The sequence below is a fragment of the Tamandua tetradactyla genome, chromosome 10, assembly GCF_023851605.1.
Source record: "Tamandua tetradactyla isolate mTamTet1 chromosome 10, mTamTet1.pri, whole genome shotgun sequence".
Taxonomy (NCBI): domain Eukaryota; kingdom Metazoa; phylum Chordata; class Mammalia; order Pilosa; family Myrmecophagidae; genus Tamandua; species Tamandua tetradactyla.
Window position 1 is genome coordinate 88,587,527 of NC_135336.1, and position 18,443 is coordinate 88,605,969.

Here is an 18,443-nt window from a genome sequence, read left to right on the forward strand (position 1 = left end):
TGGTATCCTATCCTGTAAGTGAAGAAAGGCTTTCAGGAAGGTAATGATCATCAAGAGACTTCAAAAGAAGAGGACTGAAAATCTGCCATTTGGCAATGTGGAGGTCCTTGATCATCCTCAAAAAAGTGCTTTTTGTAGAGTGGAGGGAAAAAGGCCTGATATTAGTAGGCTCAAGTGAGATTGGGAGGAGAGGGAAGTGGAAGACAGTGTGAATTTAAGTGGCTCATTTTGGGAGTTTTGCTTGTGAAGGGATCAGAGAATAGTTGGTAAAAGAGGAGGGGGGAGGATCGAGGAATTGGTGGAGCCATTACAGCCTGTTTTGTCTATGTAGGAATGTTGTATATTCATATTTTCCACCTTTTTTTCTTTAGTCTTTGCAGAAGTTAGTTTTGTTGGTCTTTTTAATTAGTCTTAGCTCTTGGTTTACTTCATCAGTTCTACTAAAAAGCAAAAGTAAAATTTTATTGTCTGAGTACCTTTTTTTGTGGAGGATCAATAGATTTCATTAGATTCTGAAAGATTTAGAAGTTCACCACTCATTTCTCTAGGTTACCTTTAAATTTTTTAAGATCCTATATGAATTAGTATCTCTATCAATATAAAATATTAAGCAGTATGTGAAACATTTTTCCCAAACAAGAAGACATTTTGTATTTTTTATACCATCACTATTTCCTGGTTTAATCAAAATAATCTAAAATTTTAGTTCAAGATTATTTTCTCTGTATCAAAATACGTTTTCTATTTGAAGAATCATAATATTTCATTAACACAGTAAGTTATCAACTTAGACTTAGCTGGGATTTACATTATTGTTTACTCTCTACTTAAACATTTTAAAAATTGAGGTTTTTAATCTAATAGATGTTCTTACTTAAAAAAATACAGAGATTTATCTTGGAAAACAACCTCATCTCCTATACCCCACCTTATTCCTAGTTCTGTTTTATAGATATTTGCGTATTTACTCATTTCTGCCTTTTTTTGCGGGTGGTTGTCTCTGTGTCTTGGTTTGTTTATTAACTTAAGAAAGAGGCTATCTGTTGACTTCCTGTTATGATGTATTGTGATTTTGTTTGCTTATACCATCTCTCCACCTACATTTATAATTATGTCATTAATTTCTGCTATTGGTCACTTCTGCAACTCCAAACATTTTTGGTTATTTCATTACTCTAAGACAGTATCTCCTGAATCTGCATGTTATATGTCATATAGAAATACTCTCCTTCTTTTCAGTTCTCTCTAATTCCATCTCCCAGCCTGTCGCTTTACTTCTCTTTTGTCAAGGTTAATAATATTTACATTCTGTTTTATAACCATAATTAAATCTTCCATTATTTGTCTATTCTGAAAGTTGAAAACCAATTAACAGTGTTTGTGTTGTTACAACTATGTCAATATTGGATACTGTGACGCTAAATAGTGTGCTTTAGACTTCATTGCTGCTGCCTTGTGCTACTAAAACATTTCTAGCATCAAATTCATATAATAGCTAATGATTATTGAACGCTCACTATGTGCAGACACTGTCTTAAGAGCATGATGTATACTATTTCCTTTGATCCTCCCAACAATCGTGTAGAGTAAATACTGTCATTGTCCCTACTTTTTTTTAAAAAAATGTATTTTATCATTGATAGAGATGTAACTTAACTTGCCCAACTGGCAGGCTGTAAAATTTTGTTTTGCGCTATCCAGCCTGCAGTGATGGCTAGAGCAGCTAGCTGTTTGTTTGTGAGGTTCTGATAGTGTCCTTAAATCCTTAGATGTACTCTCTGGTAGTGACTCTGGCTTTCCCATCTTCAGCCCTGAATTTGGGGTCTTAGGGAATTAAGTAGTATAGAAATGCACTCTTTTGGGAGAATTTTTGAATTTTTGGGAATTTTCATTCTTTACTTTTTTTTCCCTTTTCTGAGCTTTTGTAGTAGTCTTAAGTTAACTGGGATAGTAAATATTGCACTCCCCTCTCTGCTCATCAGTTGTTCATATAGAGAAATGTACCACTAACATCAAATGTAATAATAGGTGTTGAGCACTTTCTAAGGCAGTAAGGCAAGGATGCCCACTTCACCATTTTGATCCAGTCATTGCATTGCAATAAGGCAAGAAAAAGATATAAAGGGCATAAATATGGGAAAGAAAACTGTCTTTCTTTATAGATGATATGATGGTATACATAGCAAATCCTAAGGAATCTATAGAACAACTACCAGAACTAATAAGGGAATTAATCAGAGTTACAGAATTCAAGGTTAATATTTTAAAAATCGAACTATGCTTATTTAGTAGCAGGAAACAAATTAGAAAATTAAATTTAAAAAACAAGTCCATTTATTCCATTTACTGTAACTCTAAAAAACACAAAGTACTTAGGAAGTGAGTATAATAAAAGATGTATAAGACTTCTTTACAAAAACATTAGAATAATGCTGAGAAATATTAAAGATACTAAATAAATAGAGAGACGTGCTGTATTGATGCGTTGGGAGACTCGATCTAATAGTTGTCAGTTCTCCTCAAACTGATCTATAGATTCAGTACAATCCTAATCAAAATTTTATGAGTTCTTCAACTCAATAATGATAAAAAAAAGCCCAATAAAAAAATGGGCAAGAATTGAACAGATATTTCAAAAAAGGAGATACACCAGATATTCAAATAAACATGTGTGAAGATGCTCCACATCAGGGAAATGCAAATAAAACCATAGTTAGATAGCACTGGGCATTTATTAGAATAACTGATTAAAAAATCTGACCACGTTAAGTGTTTGTGAAGATATGGAGCAACTGAAATTGTTGAACACTGCTGGTATCAATATAAAATGATACCACCACTTCACAAAAATTTTAACAATTTCTAAAACATTAAACATATGATTCAGCTCTTCTATTCTTAGATATTTATTTACCCAAGAGAAATGAAAATATATATCCATGTATTGAAACTTTATTACGGAAGCCCTAAACTGTAAACAATGCAAATGTGCATCTTTATTACAGTAGTATATCAACAGTTGAATGGGTAAACAACTTGTGGTGTATCTGTACAAACGGAGTACCACTTAGCAATAAAAAGGAACAAATGCCTGATGTGTACAACAGCATGTGGCTAAGTTGTTAACGCTGAATGAAAAAAGCCAGAAACAAGTATATAATGTATGATTCCATTTATATAAAGATCACAGGAAATGCACACTCATCTATAGTGATAAAAAGCAGATCTAGGTTACCCACAGCCAGGGCACAAGGAGGTGTGGTTTGGAGCTGTATGTACCCCAGAGTAACATATTCTTAAACTTAATCCACATCTGTAGGTGTGAACCCATTGTAAGTAGGTCTTTTTTGATGAGGTTACTTCAGTTAAGGTATGATCCTTAACTGAAGGGTGGGTATTTATCCTATTCCTGGAGCCCTTTGGTCACTGAATGAAATTCAGATAGAAAGCCAAGGGAAGCCAGAAAAAGATGGAGAGACCAAGAAAGGCTGCCATGTGTATTGTTATGTGACTTGAGCCAAGCACCAAGGATCCCAGCCAGCCAACCAGCCACAGGGCACCAGTCTTTGGGAAGAAAGTGTCATCTTAATGACACCTTGATTTGGACTATTTGTAGCCTCAAAACCATGAGCTAATGAATTCCCCTTGTTTAAACCCAACTGATCGTGTGGTATTTGCTTGAACGACCATGTAAACTGCAATAAGTGGGACGGACTTCAAAGGGCTATGTGAAATTTTGAGTGATGGAAATTTCTCTGTCTTGATTGTGGTGGTTGTTGGTGGTTTCATGCATCTATACAGGTGTCAAAACCCATTGAACTGTGTACTGTAAACAGATGCAGTACATTGTATGAAAATCATACCTCAAAGTTGATTTAAAACAGTGTAGTGACTGATAAGAGCATGATACAAGATTTGTATACAGTAAATAAGCTTTGTTGATAGGGAGCAATTCTAGTTGCTAGTTCACATTTTCATAACAGTCATATTCCATTGAGATATAACAGTTCTGTTAGGAATTAACTGGCTGCCAAATGTGTTAAACAAATAAAAGACTTCATTGTTTCTTAAATTCTTTGCAGTAAGAAGGTATAACACTGCAATTCTATTACTTTTCTTCTGGTTCTGGAACTTGGAATTCCTGTCTTCCCTTTTCTTCTTTTATTCTCTTCCAAGTTATTCTAAATTTATTTCCAGAATTATCAGATTAGATTTTTTAGTTGGGGAGATGGAAAAAAAAACGGCCTTCTGTTTCTGATCTTTTAGGAGGCTAATCTGTAAACAACTGTCCTCAGACTTCTCTAACTATTCAAACTCCCCTCTCTCAAGCACAGCTTTGGTTTCAAATATGGAATTATTAGATCTAGCAAATTTGCCAAAGTTCTGTGATTTAAATTTGTTTTATTTTTTGGCATGTGCAGGCTTCAGGAATTGAATTAGGTCTTCTGCGTGGCAGGCGAGAATTCTACTACCGAGCTATCCTCCCACCACCCTAAATAGTTTTTAATATTAGGAAAACTAAATGGAAGAAAGTCCCCAGCTTTCCCTTGAAGGGACCTCACATAGTGTTGTAATAGTCCTGAGCTGCAAAAATTATAGGTTTTTTCTTTCCTTTTTTTTTTTGGTTATTTAAAAAAAAACAATGGCATTTTTAACCATATAATTTTTTTTCAAGGTTGAATTAAACCATAAAATTTTAACATAAACTGCCGGGACATTTTCCCATCTAGCATTATAAATTTCTAAAAAGCTTAGGGGATGTCATTTTGGGAGCTGCTGTAGGCATTTCTGTTACAAACTTTAGTTCAAACTTTTCTGCTTGTTTTCATTCAGGTTTTCTGGTTATATTTAACCATGTACCTTTATTCAGTTACACTTCCTTCCTTTTCTTTAAGGCTGATAAAAATGAATTTTTTAAATTTATCAGATACAGATATTTAAACAAGTGGGATAATTAAGACCTGCAAAAGATTAAAGAATATAGCAAATCTTGGGTCACTAATTTATTCTTACTGGTCTTCCTGGCAGGCCCCATCTCACTAATTAGTGTGTAAGTCAGATTTTAGGAGCTTGGGAAGAATATTGGCTGAAATTACTGTCTTTGATTTAAGATCCCAGAAATGTTTTGATGTTGAAGTTATTTTGAAATTAAGAGCAGAAAAAATGTTTTGATGTTAAAGTTATTTTGAAGTTAAGAGCAGGAAAAAAATGTGGCTTAAAAAATACTCCTTGCTATAGGCATTTATTTTCCCCTTAAATTTTAAATAATCTTTCAAGAAAGACCCTTAGAGGAAAGACAAAGGCTGAAGGGTGTACAAACATGATACTCTTGGGTCTTAACCATTCACTTGCAGAATTGAAGATAAGGACCACCTAATTTCAGAAATACTCTTTCAGACTCTTGGGGTATATTATAACAGAAACTGGCCTTAGTGGATTTTGAAACTTAGGAGAAAACAAAGAAGGATGGAATGTTAAGAATAATGGCCTTAATTTTAGGCCATTGGAGATTCTGCCTTTAAATTGAGTGAGGCAAAAATAATTGACAGGGTGATGGAGGTGGTATTAGTCAGAAGCAGTAAGGAGGGGGAGATGGAAATCTAAATGACCCCAGAAGAAAAGGCACATTCTGAAGAACTGGGCCTGGGCTGAGGTCCAGGCTGCTGCTTTTATGTAAACCCCGAGACACTTGCCCGTATGTGCCATTTCTGATGTTCATACGTTCCTAACCACATACCCACTAATCCTTGCCTTCAGATCTATTTTCGAAATAGTTGTTCTTGTCAAGTGAATGTTACAGTTACATGAGAACTGACCAGAAAGTAGTTTTTGTTTGAAGACTTATTGCACACTGAATGCCTATTTTCCTGTGTAAATAGAGGATAATGATCATGGTTATCTCTTTCTTTCTCCCTGAAGCTTTGTTCTCATTGATATTTCTAAGACATCTTCTTGAATGCAGGACCTGTATTTTCATGGCCCCCAGGACAGTGGGTGGCACATGTGAACACTTGTAGAAAGAGCATTCTTCCTTCTTCAGTGAAGATAAAAAATGTTTGGATGATAGATAACCTTTTTTTTTTTTTAAAGTGAATCCTTGAGGTTAGGATTATTTTGTGTACTCTTCTACGTTGAGAATTCAGAAACAGCATAATCCTGAGATTTTTGTAAATCATATTCACTCTTTCGTACATATGCAACTTTGTGCTCATGTGTTATCATGTGAATTTCTATTAAATGACATGTTGAAAACCTGACTATGATCAGATATTCACCTTAAGTTGCTTTGTAAATGTAAATTATCCTTTAAGTTATTAAAATGTAATAAGGCCACAGCATCTTACTTTCTTTATCATTTTGAAATGGTAACTGTATTAAAACTTCAGATATGTATATTGAGTAGAGAGCAGAAGTTATTTCCAAATAGAGGTACAGGAAGCTTGAAAGTGCCTGTTCATCCATTATCAGCATTTCAGAATGAATCAGCGATTTGCTAAGGTCAACAAATCTTTATTTTGAATTATAACAAGACTATACATTTCTAAGAATGTAGAAAAGTTGGTGTGTAACATAGGAATCTACATTTGGTGTTAATAAATTATTGGAATTTTTGATCTGTAAGGTACCTTATATTTTACTTTCTAGATTTGAAAAATGTTAGAAGGTGACTGACAAATATTAGAAGGACATGCACCATTGCAACCTGGTTTAGTCATTATGTAATTAAGCTGTTGGGTAAAAATGAATTACTGACTACTCAGTGAAATGATTTTCAGAATTAGGAAAATTGATTTTTAAAACAACTCTTGGTAGTTCCCCATGCTGGTAAGGCCAGGGCTAGGATGTCTTCATTCATGCAAGTCAGTTGTATTGGCTGTGCTGAGAGTTGCCAATACTTGTTCTTCTTGGGCTAGTTGTCTTGCAGGTGTGTTTTTAGTGCCCTGTTCCATATTCTAGGGCTCTCTGCTCCCCTTGCAGCTGCTGGAAAAGCCAGCCAAGGGTTTTCCGTGAATGCTTGGCTCAGTGGTGTTTCCATGTGTATTGAAATGACTGACTGGGTTGAGTTTGGAAAAACATCTAGATACATGAGTTTTGGATTTATATCCAAAAGCCAAGTCATTCAGCATGTGCCTGCAATGGCAAGATACTCTCTTATATGCTGGCATTATGGCAGAGAACAAGTCAGATAAGGTTGAGACATTTAAGCTGAGACCTGAAGTGAAAAGTTAGGTAGCTAGAGAATAGGAAAATTCGTCCAACTATCAGGCATAGTATGTGCAAAGGCCCTGAGATAAAAGTTTGGCACATATGGGACTGTAAGGAAGAATGGTGAGACTGTAGAATAGCAAGAGAGGGAGAGAATGACTCTAGATAAGACTGGATTATAATGAATGGAAGCCCATCTGTGTAGGTCTGTGGAAATGTGTTAGGGATTTAAAATTGGTAATAAGAGAAGTTGGCAGACATGGTAATTTTCCACAAGGACGAAGTCACTTTGACTGATATGGTCAGCATGAATTGGAAGGGACTGTATTAGTTTGCTAAATCTGCTGGAATGCAATATACCAGAAACGGGACAGCTTTTAAAGAGGGAATTTATTGCATTACAAGTTTACAGTTTTAAGGCCATGAAAATGTCCAAATTAAGGTATCAACTAGAGGTTACCTTCACTCAAGAAAGGCTGATGCTGTTCTGAACACCTCTGTCAGCTGGGAAGGCACATGGGGACATCTGCTAACTTTCTCTCTCATCTTCTCCCCCGGGGGCATTTTCCTTCTCATTTCCAAAGGTCTCTGGCTATGTGGGCTCTAAAACTTTTTCCAAAATGGTTCCCACTTAAAGGACTCCAGTAAGTGACCCACCTTAAATGGGTGCAGACACTTCTCCATGGAAACCACCTAATCAAAACGTCACACCCATAACTGGGTGGGTCACATCTCCATGGAAACAACTTTATCAAAAAGATCCCACTCAACAATATTGAATTAGGATTTACATGACTTTTCCGGGGTACACAACAGTTTCAAACCTCACAGGGACCAAGAGGAAATTAGGCTTTTGTTAATATTATTATCATCATTCAGAGCAGCTAACACTTATTTGCTTGCTATGGGCCAGGCACTGTGTTAAACCTTTTACCCTACTCATCTCATGTAGACCTCACAACCCAGTGAGATAATGTTATTCCTTTTCACAGTGAGAAAGCTAAAACACTGTAAGGTTAAGCAATTTGCCAAACGTCATACAACAAGGAAGTGGTAGAGCTGGGATTTGAATCCAGACAATGTATGACTCTGCACCGTGTGCTGTTAACCACTGGGCCTGTTCTTTTCAGTGCAAGGGGTGATCCATTAGTGGGTTATAAAATTGAGTGGATTGCTACTGGGATTTTTTTCTTTTTCATCTATGGAATTAAAAGTATCAGAATAAGGTACCTGTAATAAGGATATAATATTGATATGTGAAATTGTTCCATTTTTTATTTTATATAGTTATATTTGTATGTGTGTGAGCTTGTGAGAAGGCTAAACTACATTTATCCAGGCAAGAGCTAATGATGGTTTGGATTGGAATTGGTGGCAGTGAAGATGGAGAGAAGCAGATCTCAGTGTTAAGAGGTAGAGGCAGCAGGATTCAGCAAGAGACTAGATAGAGGGGCCTGAAATAAGGGAAATATCAGGACTCCCAGATTTCTGATGGAAGCAGCATCAGGCGAGGTGTGTGTTGTACTTCAGTCCACTGTAGGAAAGATAGCCCATCTTAGAGGGGCCTTCCTGGTCGCTGTTTGTTTTACTAGTGGATTCTCTAGTTCTTGTGGTTACAGCTAATGGCACATGGGGTTGGCATCTTGCCCAAAGGCAGCAGTTGGCCACGAATCTGCCCATAAAAATTCCGCCTAAATAGAGGGGTAGAACTCAGGATGAATTCTCTCTGGAAATAAAGGTGGGTAGTGAGCCAACTGGTGGCAGGATGAGAGTAAAAGTAGGCAAATTGTTTTTTGCTGGAGCTACTGTGGGTTCCAAAGAACCTTTAGTTTCCAGTGTTCAAGACCCAGAGTCCTCCTCTTTCTGAAGTTCAGGTCCCATTTGATTGTTCCTGTCTTCCTGTGAAGTTCCTTATTCTCACACATAACCTTGCAGAATACCCCCTTTCCCCGACATACACATTAGTGCAGTGTCTCTGCATTCAACAAATACTGACTGGAGACAGAATAATGGGGTAGTCAAATGATTGTGTGAGTTCCCCTTCCCCATCTTATTCGTCTTTTGAACTTGGCCAAGATGATTATCTCTGAGCCTCAGTTTCTGTATCTGTAAAACTGGGATGATAAGAGCTACCTCATAGGATTGTTATAAAAGTAAGTTAGGCAAGCAATGTTTAGCACTTACACTTAGCACATTGCCTGGTGCAGAATTAGAGCTTAATGAATTTATTTTAAATAAAAATAAATGTACTGTTTCTAGTTAGTATTATTAAGACTTGAACATGTGTACGGACAACGCCTACGGGAAAAAGCCACATAGAAGAGGGTGGGCATATGTGAGAGAGGGTGTCAAGAGAAGGTTTAGAATCCAGAGAAACTGGGATGGTACGGGGTCAGAAACGCATGTGCATGGTTTTCAACCGGTGGGGGAGCCTGTTGGAGGTGGGAGGGAGGGTTGGATCTCAGCTATGGTGGTCTACTGGGGAAGACACAGATTGAGGAGAAAGATGGCAACTTGAAAAGCTGCTGTGGAACACAGGTGATAGAGACAAATAAAATAATAGTTAAATAAGGCTGAGAGCCTGTGATTGCACACAGTGTATTTATAGTGACACCAGTCTTCATGTTTTTACAGTTTTTCCTGGTTGTCCTGTGTTCAGCAGAATAATGAGCTGCATAGGTAAGACTTGTAGCTTTAAGGGTTTGCAGGGCTGGGTCTAGTGGCCAGCTGTCCTAGTTTGCTAGCTGCCGGAATGCAGTATACCAGAAATGGAATGGCTTTTAAAAAGGGAAATTTAATAAGTTGCTAGTTAACAGTTCCAAGGCCGAGAAAATGTCCCAATTAAAGCAGGTCCATAGAAATGTCCAATCAAAGGCTCATCCAGAGAAAGGTACCTTGGTTCAAGAAGGCGGAAGAAGTTCAGGGTTTCTCTTTCAAGTGAGAAGGTACATGGCCAACACAGTCAGAGTTCCTCTCTCATCTGGAAAGGCACATGGTGAACACAGTCAGGGTTTCTCTTTCATCTGGCAGAGCACATGGTGAACATGGTATCATCTGCTAGCTTTTTCTCCTGGCTTCCTGTTTCCTGAAGCTCCCTGGGAGACATTTTCTTTCTTCATCTCCAAAGGTCGCTGGCTGGTAGACTCTGCTTCTTGTGGCTATGTTGTTCTGCTCTGCTCTCTCTGAATCTCTCATTCTCCAAAATGTTTCCTCTTTTATAGGACTTCAGAAGCTAATCAAGACCCACCCAAATGGGTGGAGACATGTTGTCACCTAATCCAGTTTAGCAACCACTCTTGATTACATCACGTTTCCAGGGAGATGATCTAATTACAGTTTCAAACATACAATATTGAATAGGGATTAGAAGAAACAGCTGCCTTTACAAAATGGGATTAGGATTAAAACATAGCTTTTCTAGGGTACATACATCATTTCAAATCAGCACACCAGCTGTTAGTCTGGTTTGACTGGTGATGCCAATGTGCTTTGGGGCTGAGGATACGTTTTGGAGAATATGGAAAGCAGTCAGTTGTCTGTGTGATACTGCACACAAAAAATGCATAATATATTTGAATGATGGTTCCTCCCTTCTATTCCTAACACTTAATTCTTTGTTTTGATAACTGAAATAATAAGACCAATTACCAAAAGGAATTTACTGCTCTTTTATGGATACAACCCCAAAGCTGAGTTAGTTCTAGTATTTAATTTTGCCCTTACCAATGATATCATGTGGTAAGCTGAACCAGTAAATTATGGGTTGTGATCCTTAACAACTTGGGTAAAGTTTAACCACATAATAACAGAGAGCTCTTGTTTTCATTGACTACTTCTGAGAAACTTAACATTTCAGCTATTTGGGGGACTTTAAAAATAAGCACACACGCAGAAGAGAATTTATAGGCACATCTCATTTCATTTGTATCAAAAAAAAAAACAACCTGTCTTTGGTTGGAATTTTACCCATGATCTGGGTCTCGGCTATCTGAACTTTAGTAGTTTTTTTCCCTCTTTCAGTTTTATTTAGAATATAGCAAATCTGAAAACAGTAATATTTGTTCATTCGCTGAACATTTGAGGACATTCCATGTGTCAGCAGTGCTAAAGCGTCACGAGAGGAAAACTGTCCAGGGATGGTGCCCGTGAGGAGCTGATAGTCGCCACTGCATGACTTTCCCGTGGAAGGCCTGCGCAGGCCATTGGGGGCAGGAAAAAATATTGGAACTTCTCTTTTAACCTTTTATTTTCAGTTTCTGCATGTTTTAGAACATGTATGTTAGAAATACATGTGTTACAGCACATGTTCTGTAATATATAAACATACATATATTATGTACCCTTTTTCTGCTAGTAAGGGTGTGTGTAATTTAAAGTGTGATGACTACTACTTATTAGCTTGTATTTTTAACAAGCCATACATTTTGATAACTCTATGTAAATATGTTAACATTTTGAGAAAACCAAGAGTTTCTGTAAAATGTGATAATCCATGTTCTTAAGATGAAGTAGTTTTATTTGTTGCTTACCCTCTAGGGTAAGGTCAGACTTGAGCTACGTAAAAACACTCATGGCCTGACAAATCTGAGTCATTTTCCTCCTTACGTTGGAGAAACTTTTCCCTTTATGGAATGGTGTCCCTTTGTTATGAAGCTCCAAACCCTCTGACCATCTGTCAGATTTGAGGGAATTGGTGCTTGGAGAACAGTTGAATACCGTCCTCTTCTTTAGTTCTGCACAAAGTGTGAACCCTGGTGCCATCCATCCCCCCCTCACCCCCCCTCACCCCCCCTCACCCCCCCTCACCCCCCCTCACCCCCCTCACCCTCCCAGATGCACATTAACTATCTTCAAGCAACAGGGATGGCTGCTTAGCTCAGATGCAGCCCAGGAGTTTCCAAGCCCCATCCATTTGCTCATGGTTGGATTTCTCCTAGTATGTAAAGGCTGGCTCTCAAAGAGCTGAGAAATCCTTGGTTCAAAAAGTTCCTCCCTCCCTCACCCCAAGAACTATCTTTTTTCTCAAAATTAATGAGGAAAAACTGTTAACAAGAACTGAGGTATGTACAGAGTAAATCTAGGTAGTTTCCCTAGAGGCTTTTATTTTCATTTTTGTTTTAGCAATTGTATCAGTGAAGATTCTCCAGAGAAGCAGAACCAAAAGGATATATATATGAGGGAGAGGGAGAGAGAATAATATTTATTTTAAGGAATTGGCTCATGCAATTTGGGAGACAGACTGGAAACTCCGCACAAGTTGGTGCTGCAGTCTTAAATCCGAAATCAGTAGGGCAGGCCGGCATGCTGGAAACTCAGACTGGAGTTAATGTTTGGTCTTGAGGCAGTGAGGCAAAATTTCTTCTCCTGGAAATCTCGTTTTTTTTGCTCTCAATTCCTTCACCTGATTGGATGAGGCCCACCCACATAAACGAAGGTAACAGTATTCCTTTAGAGCAGTGTCTGAACTCCCGTTTGACCAAACAACTGGGTAACTTAGCTTAGTCAGGTTGACACATAGCATCAACCATCACAGTCATAAGATGTATTTCCATTTGTATTTGACAGTTGGTCTTCTTAAGATATTTTTGACAGCGTTTTATTTATTTGAAATCTTGCATGTTTCTTTGCAGGTTTGATGACGATTAGAAGCAATGCTTTCCGCTGAACCTCCCACCGGTGTTTGTTATGCAGCATGTCTCTGAGTGAGAACACGTTTTTTGCCTACGAATCTTCGGTGCACAGCACTAACGTCTTGCTTAGCCTCAACGACCAGCGGAAGAAAGACGTGCTGTGTGACGTCACTGTCTTCGTGGAGGGTCAGCGATTCCGTGCCCACCGGTCCCTGCTGGCAGCATGCAGCAGCTATTTCCACTCGAGAATTGTAGGCCAGGCCGACGCAGAACTTAACATAACTCTACCAGAAGAGGTGAGAGAGCCGTGTTTCTGGAGATCACAAGGGTCATAATAGAATTTAACTTCATCTTAGGTTCATAAAATTAAAAGTAAACATCAGTCAGGCAGCTGAGGAGCAGTTCCCACGTTCTGCACCAGTCCTTTTCTTTAGGTTTTTTCATAGAAATTGTAACATTTTAAATATAAAATCATCATTAGTTTTGGATGTTAGTCAACAATATTTATTGCAGATTTGAAAAACTGACCCACTGTTAAATTGTTCTTGATAAAATGACCAAAGCAGGGTGTACCGGGTAGACTGTGGACATTTGGGGAAGTCCTGGATCACTGTGGGCTGTTCTCTCTCTGGAGCTTGTCCTGTTGTGGGAAGCTAATCCTAGGTTTGAGGTTCCCTAAGTCATGGAAGTCATTTTATGCTTTTCACAAAAACTAGGTGCTCCTTACCTGTTAGTTCCCTTTCTCTTTCTTTTCTTTTTTCATGAGATTATCTTTATGCATTGGTGGAAAAAGAGCTAATTTTTGTGTCATATTTATAATGCCTTGTTTTCATGTACATCTTTTTCCTACTAGCCTGTTGTGGGACTCAAGCTCCTAAATACTGGGGCCCTTGTTTGTTAGCTTACTGCCTCTAAAGACTTCTCCCTTTGGCTCAGTAGCATTTGCTACACTAACTAGCTAGCTTTATTTAGTTAAATAACTGCTATTAGGAGAGTGCTGAGCCTTGTGAAAGACACAAATCAGAAGTTGGGAATTTGGAGGAAGTATGTAGAACTTTTTGGGTGTGAGGAGTCTGCTCTTTGATGGATACAAAGTCTACAGTTTAGCTTGTTGCCGGCCTTGCATACCTCCATGAACTTGTAGCTACACTTTGAGCAATAGACAAGTTGTCTGTCAGTTCTATGGAAGAGATCAGAGAGAAAGATGCAAAACCAAGAAAATGACATGAAAGATCGACTATAAATTAGCCCTTACTTATTAAACAGTAACAGCACATATCATAATGGAGGGATACGTATTAATTTCGAGGACTTCCCAAATGCAGCATAGTTTTGTTTCATGGGTTTGGGAGGAAAGATATATGTATACACATATGTATGTGCATAAGTATGCATATTGTCATTCTTATTTGAAGAGTAAATAAAACATTTGCAAACGTGAACCATTTCACTATAGTGACATTGAAAATATTGTATAATTTCACTGACTTAAAAAATCTTTTGATTATTTTAATTTGAAAATTTTCTTAATTGAAAATTTCATCGAGGTGATTGGAGATTCACATGTAATTTTAAGAAATAATACAGAGAGATCCCTTTTATACTTTTTCCGGTTTCCCCAAATGGTAACATTTTGTAAAATTGCAAGTTACAGTCAGGATATTGACATTGATATGATCCACCCAACTTATTCAGATAGAGTATTTAACTTATAGTCATTTGTGTGCGTGTACTGAGTTATATTCAGTTTTATCACCTGTGTAGGTTTGTGTATCTACCACCACAGTCAAGAAATACTGAACAATTTCATCACCATAAGAATCTTTTTGTTGCATTCACCTTTTTTCCATCCTCCACCTTCTTCCAACTCTAACTGCTATCAACCAACCATCTGTCCTGCATTTCTAAATTTCTTTCATTTCAAAACTTTTATATAAATGGAATTAGAGTGTGCGACCTTTTGAGAATGGTTAATTCCCTTGAGAGTCATCCAAATGTGTATCAATTATTTTGTTCCCTTTTATTGCTATATTTTTATATAGTTTGTTAAACCATAGTTTATATAGCTGACCCATAGTTTGTTTAACCATTCACCTGTTGAGGCACATCAGGCTGATTACAGATTTTGACTTTTACAAATAAAGTCTCTGTGAACACTTGTATAAATGTTTTCATGTGAATTTAAGTTTTCATTTCTTTGGGAGGAGAATCCAGAAATGTAATTGCTGGGTCTTGTGGTAGTTGCATGTTTACTTTTTTTTTTTTTCTGATGGGCAGACACTGGGAATTGAACTCAGGTCTCCAGCATGGCGGCCGAAAACTCTGCCACTGAGCCACTGTTGCCTGCCCTGCATGTTTACTTTTGTTTGAAACTGCCAAACTGTTTTCCAGTGTGGTTGTACTATTTTACATTCCTACTAAGTGAATGAGTAATCCAGTTTCTCCACACTATCACCCACCAGCATTTGGTTTTATTACTATTTTTTATTTTAGCCATTTAAAGGTTAATAAAGTGTTCACTATTAGCATGCTTTTAAGAAGACCACAGTAATAATGTCTTTATCACTTTTATGTGAACTCACTGTTTTAAAATTAATTTTGTGTTTTTCACCTGGGACAAGGCTTTTCTCTATACTTTAGTGGGTTTCATTGGCATTTTGCAGAGGCTGACCCAGTGTAAATGTACAGGTTGTTGCTTAAAGGTTTTATTATGTAGAGTTTGAGAGTCTTTGCTAAAACAGAGTGGGCATGATTTTTAGTACTCTAATTAGATCACTACTTTTCAATCTTAGTCTTTACAAATTGTATTAGAGACTTTAGGCATAAGATAAAGATAAGAGTTGCCATTTATTAAGCACTTACCAGGCATCAGGACTACTTGTAATGTTTTACATATATTGTTTTTTTCCCTTAAAAATTGTATTTTAGTTGGTTATAGCATTTGGAATTGTTTGGAGTGACTGCATGGAGCTGTCTGGCAGCAGACATGTGGCACTTTTTGCATGTATTGTGTGTGTTGCAAGTAGTGTCCTATCCTGCTTTATTTCATGAATGATTCATTTTAGCAAATGTGGGAAAATTGTGGTAATACCTTAGGCCTTTATCTCATTTGCGTAGACCATAATGCATGTGTAGTAAGAGTGGAGTCAATAAGTGGAGGGTTAGGTCTCAATGAATAGGTTTGATAAGCATGCTCTTCAGACTCTCCCTTACTTTATATTTCCTGGAAATGTTTTTCTTCCCAAGTTGAAATAATCTATTTTTTAATGATCACAAATAAGATATTCATCTCTCTCTCCTGCTTCCTTCAAATTTATTGACTAGAACACTTTGAAATGATATGTTTGTTATTTTATTTTTTATATCAACAGGTGACAGTTAAAGGATTTGAACCTTTAATTCAGTTTGCCTACACTGCTAAACTGATTTTAAGTAAGGACAATGTGGATGAAGTATGCAAATGTGTGGACTTTTTAGGTGTACATAATATCGAGGAATCCTGCTTTCAGTTTCTCAAATTTAAGTTTTCGGACTCCACTGCAGACCAGCAAGAATGCCAGAGGAAAAAATGCTTTCCAACACACTGTCAGAAAACAGACCTTAAATTTTCACTTTTGGACCAGAGGGATCTAGAAATTGATGAAGTGGAGGAATTTCTAGAAAATGAAAATGTTCAGACTCCTCAGTGTAAACTCAGTAGGTGTCAAGAAAATGCAAAAGCATCACCTCCCCGACAGGACAGTGCCAGTCAGACATGCGAGTCCATGTGTTTAGAAAAAGATGGTGCCCTAGCTTTGCCATCTTTATGCCCCAAATACAGAAAATTCCAAAAAGCATTTGGAACTGACAGAGTCCGTACTGTGGAATCCAGTGTCAAGGACATTCAGACTTCTGTTCAGCCAAATGAAGCATCTGAAAACGAATGCCCAGGAAGAGTCCAGAACTGTGCAAATGTACAGACTTTAAAATGTGAAGAAGGTAAACTAACAATGGAACATGAAGAAATAAAGCAGAAAGATCCCGCCACTCAGTGTCCATCAGTAAAAGCAGAAGTGACTCCTTTCTCCCACAACCCTACTGACCCTCATGGCCTCTATTCTCTGTCTCTTTTACACACGTACGACCAATATGGTGACTTGAGTTTTGCTGGCTTGCAGAACACAACAGTGTTAACAGAAAAGCCTTTGTCAGGTACAGATATTGCAGAAGAGAAAACATTTGGTGAAAGTCAAGATTTGCATTTGAAATCTGACCCTGGCCCCAGGGAAGATAACCTTACATCTAGCGATCGGAGCAGTGTGGAACGAGAAGTGGCAGAACACCTAGCCAAAGGTTTCTGGAGTGACATCTGCAGCACAGACTCTCCTTGCCAAATGCAGTTATCACCTGCCGTGGCCAAAGATGCTTCAGAACAAGTCTATCCACAGAAACGCTCCGAGTGTCCCTGGTTAGGTATCAGGATCAGCGAAAGCCCAGAACCAGGGCAAAGGACTTTCACAACATTAAGTTCTGTCAACTGTCCTTTTATAAGTACTCTGAGTACTGAAGGATGTTCAAGCAGTTTGGAAATTGGAAATGATGATTATGTTCCAGAACAACCACAGGAACCTTGTCCATATGCGTGCGTGATTAGCTTGGGAGATGACTCTGAGACAGATACAGAAGGAGACAGTGAATCCTGTTCAGCCAGAGAACAAGAATGTGAGGTGAGGGGAAAAAGAGTCTGTTGTTAGCTCATCGTTCTAACAACCTTTAATTGGGTTTTGCTCAGTGTCTGCTCCTGTCTGCACTACTAGAGATGTGAGCATCAGGGAGGGAGAAGGAAATTCATACACAGTTAATTATAAAACCCTGTGATTAATACCAGAATAGGGAGAGGAAGTTTGAAAGGCTTTCTGTTCAGATATTTTAAGCAGGTGTGTTCACATTAACCGTGGAGTAGATTTACATGTGGCTATTTGAGCCCAATGCCATGTCCCAAGAGGAAAAAGAATAATGATTCTTTGAGCATTATATCTTAAAATGTAGCATGAGTTAAAAGTAGCTGGCAAGATATTAATCCTATCAGGTTTGATCTGTGCACTCTGTGGGCAAAAGCTTGCATTTGTTAGCTGCACTTTGTAAAACATTACTGTAATTCCAGTAATAATAAGGGTTTATTAGTTCTTTAGCATTTCCTTTGATTTTATAGCTATTGAATGACATGTATTTGAAAGAGGCTATTTTCCCCTTGGCTTTGGAAGGAGATGATTGATGATTTAAGAAGTAATACTTAAAACATTTTCTGTAATTGATTTCTTTAAGCTTGAAAGACAAGCTAAGTAGGTCACCAGAACAACTGACCAGTGTTCTATTTGCATCTTTGGTAATTAACAGAACTAAACTTTCCCATAGTTTTATTTAAAAAATATATGTAAATCTTTTTCCAGATTTATGTATGTTGAAAAGGACTTTAAAATATTCATAAAGGTTTTTTTAAAGACTTTTCTGCATTGGCAAGTGAAGTGTTCAACTTCTATAATGACTTATGTGAAGCTTCCATTTCTTTGACAGAAAATAAATTTTCTCATGTGCCTTAGAAACTGTTAGAATAATTATGCCAAATAT

General features: G+C 37.6%; 1 protein-coding gene across 8 annotated transcripts in view; it reads left to right on the forward strand.

The window, feature by feature from the left end:
* BACH1 (BTB domain and CNC homolog 1) overlaps positions 1 to 18,443 on the forward strand; it is a 92,869-nt gene that overhangs the window by 52,815 nt on the left and 21,611 nt on the right. For 4 of the 8 annotated variants that reach the window (XM_077118799.1, XM_077118801.1, XM_077118797.1 and 1 more), the window contains 3 exons: positions 9,841 to 9,885; positions 12,837 to 13,132; positions 16,208 to 17,542. In XM_077118799.1, coding sequence (XP_076974914.1) covers positions 12,899 to 13,132; positions 16,208 to 17,542 — 1,569 coding nt within the window. In that variant the 5' untranslated portion in view covers positions 9,841 to 9,885; positions 12,837 to 12,898. The remainder of the gene's footprint in view (positions 1 to 9,840; positions 9,886 to 12,836; positions 13,133 to 16,207; positions 17,543 to 18,443) is intronic. The other 4 variants (XM_077118804.1, XM_077118802.1, XM_077118803.1 and 1 more) reach the window with 1 other exon arrangement.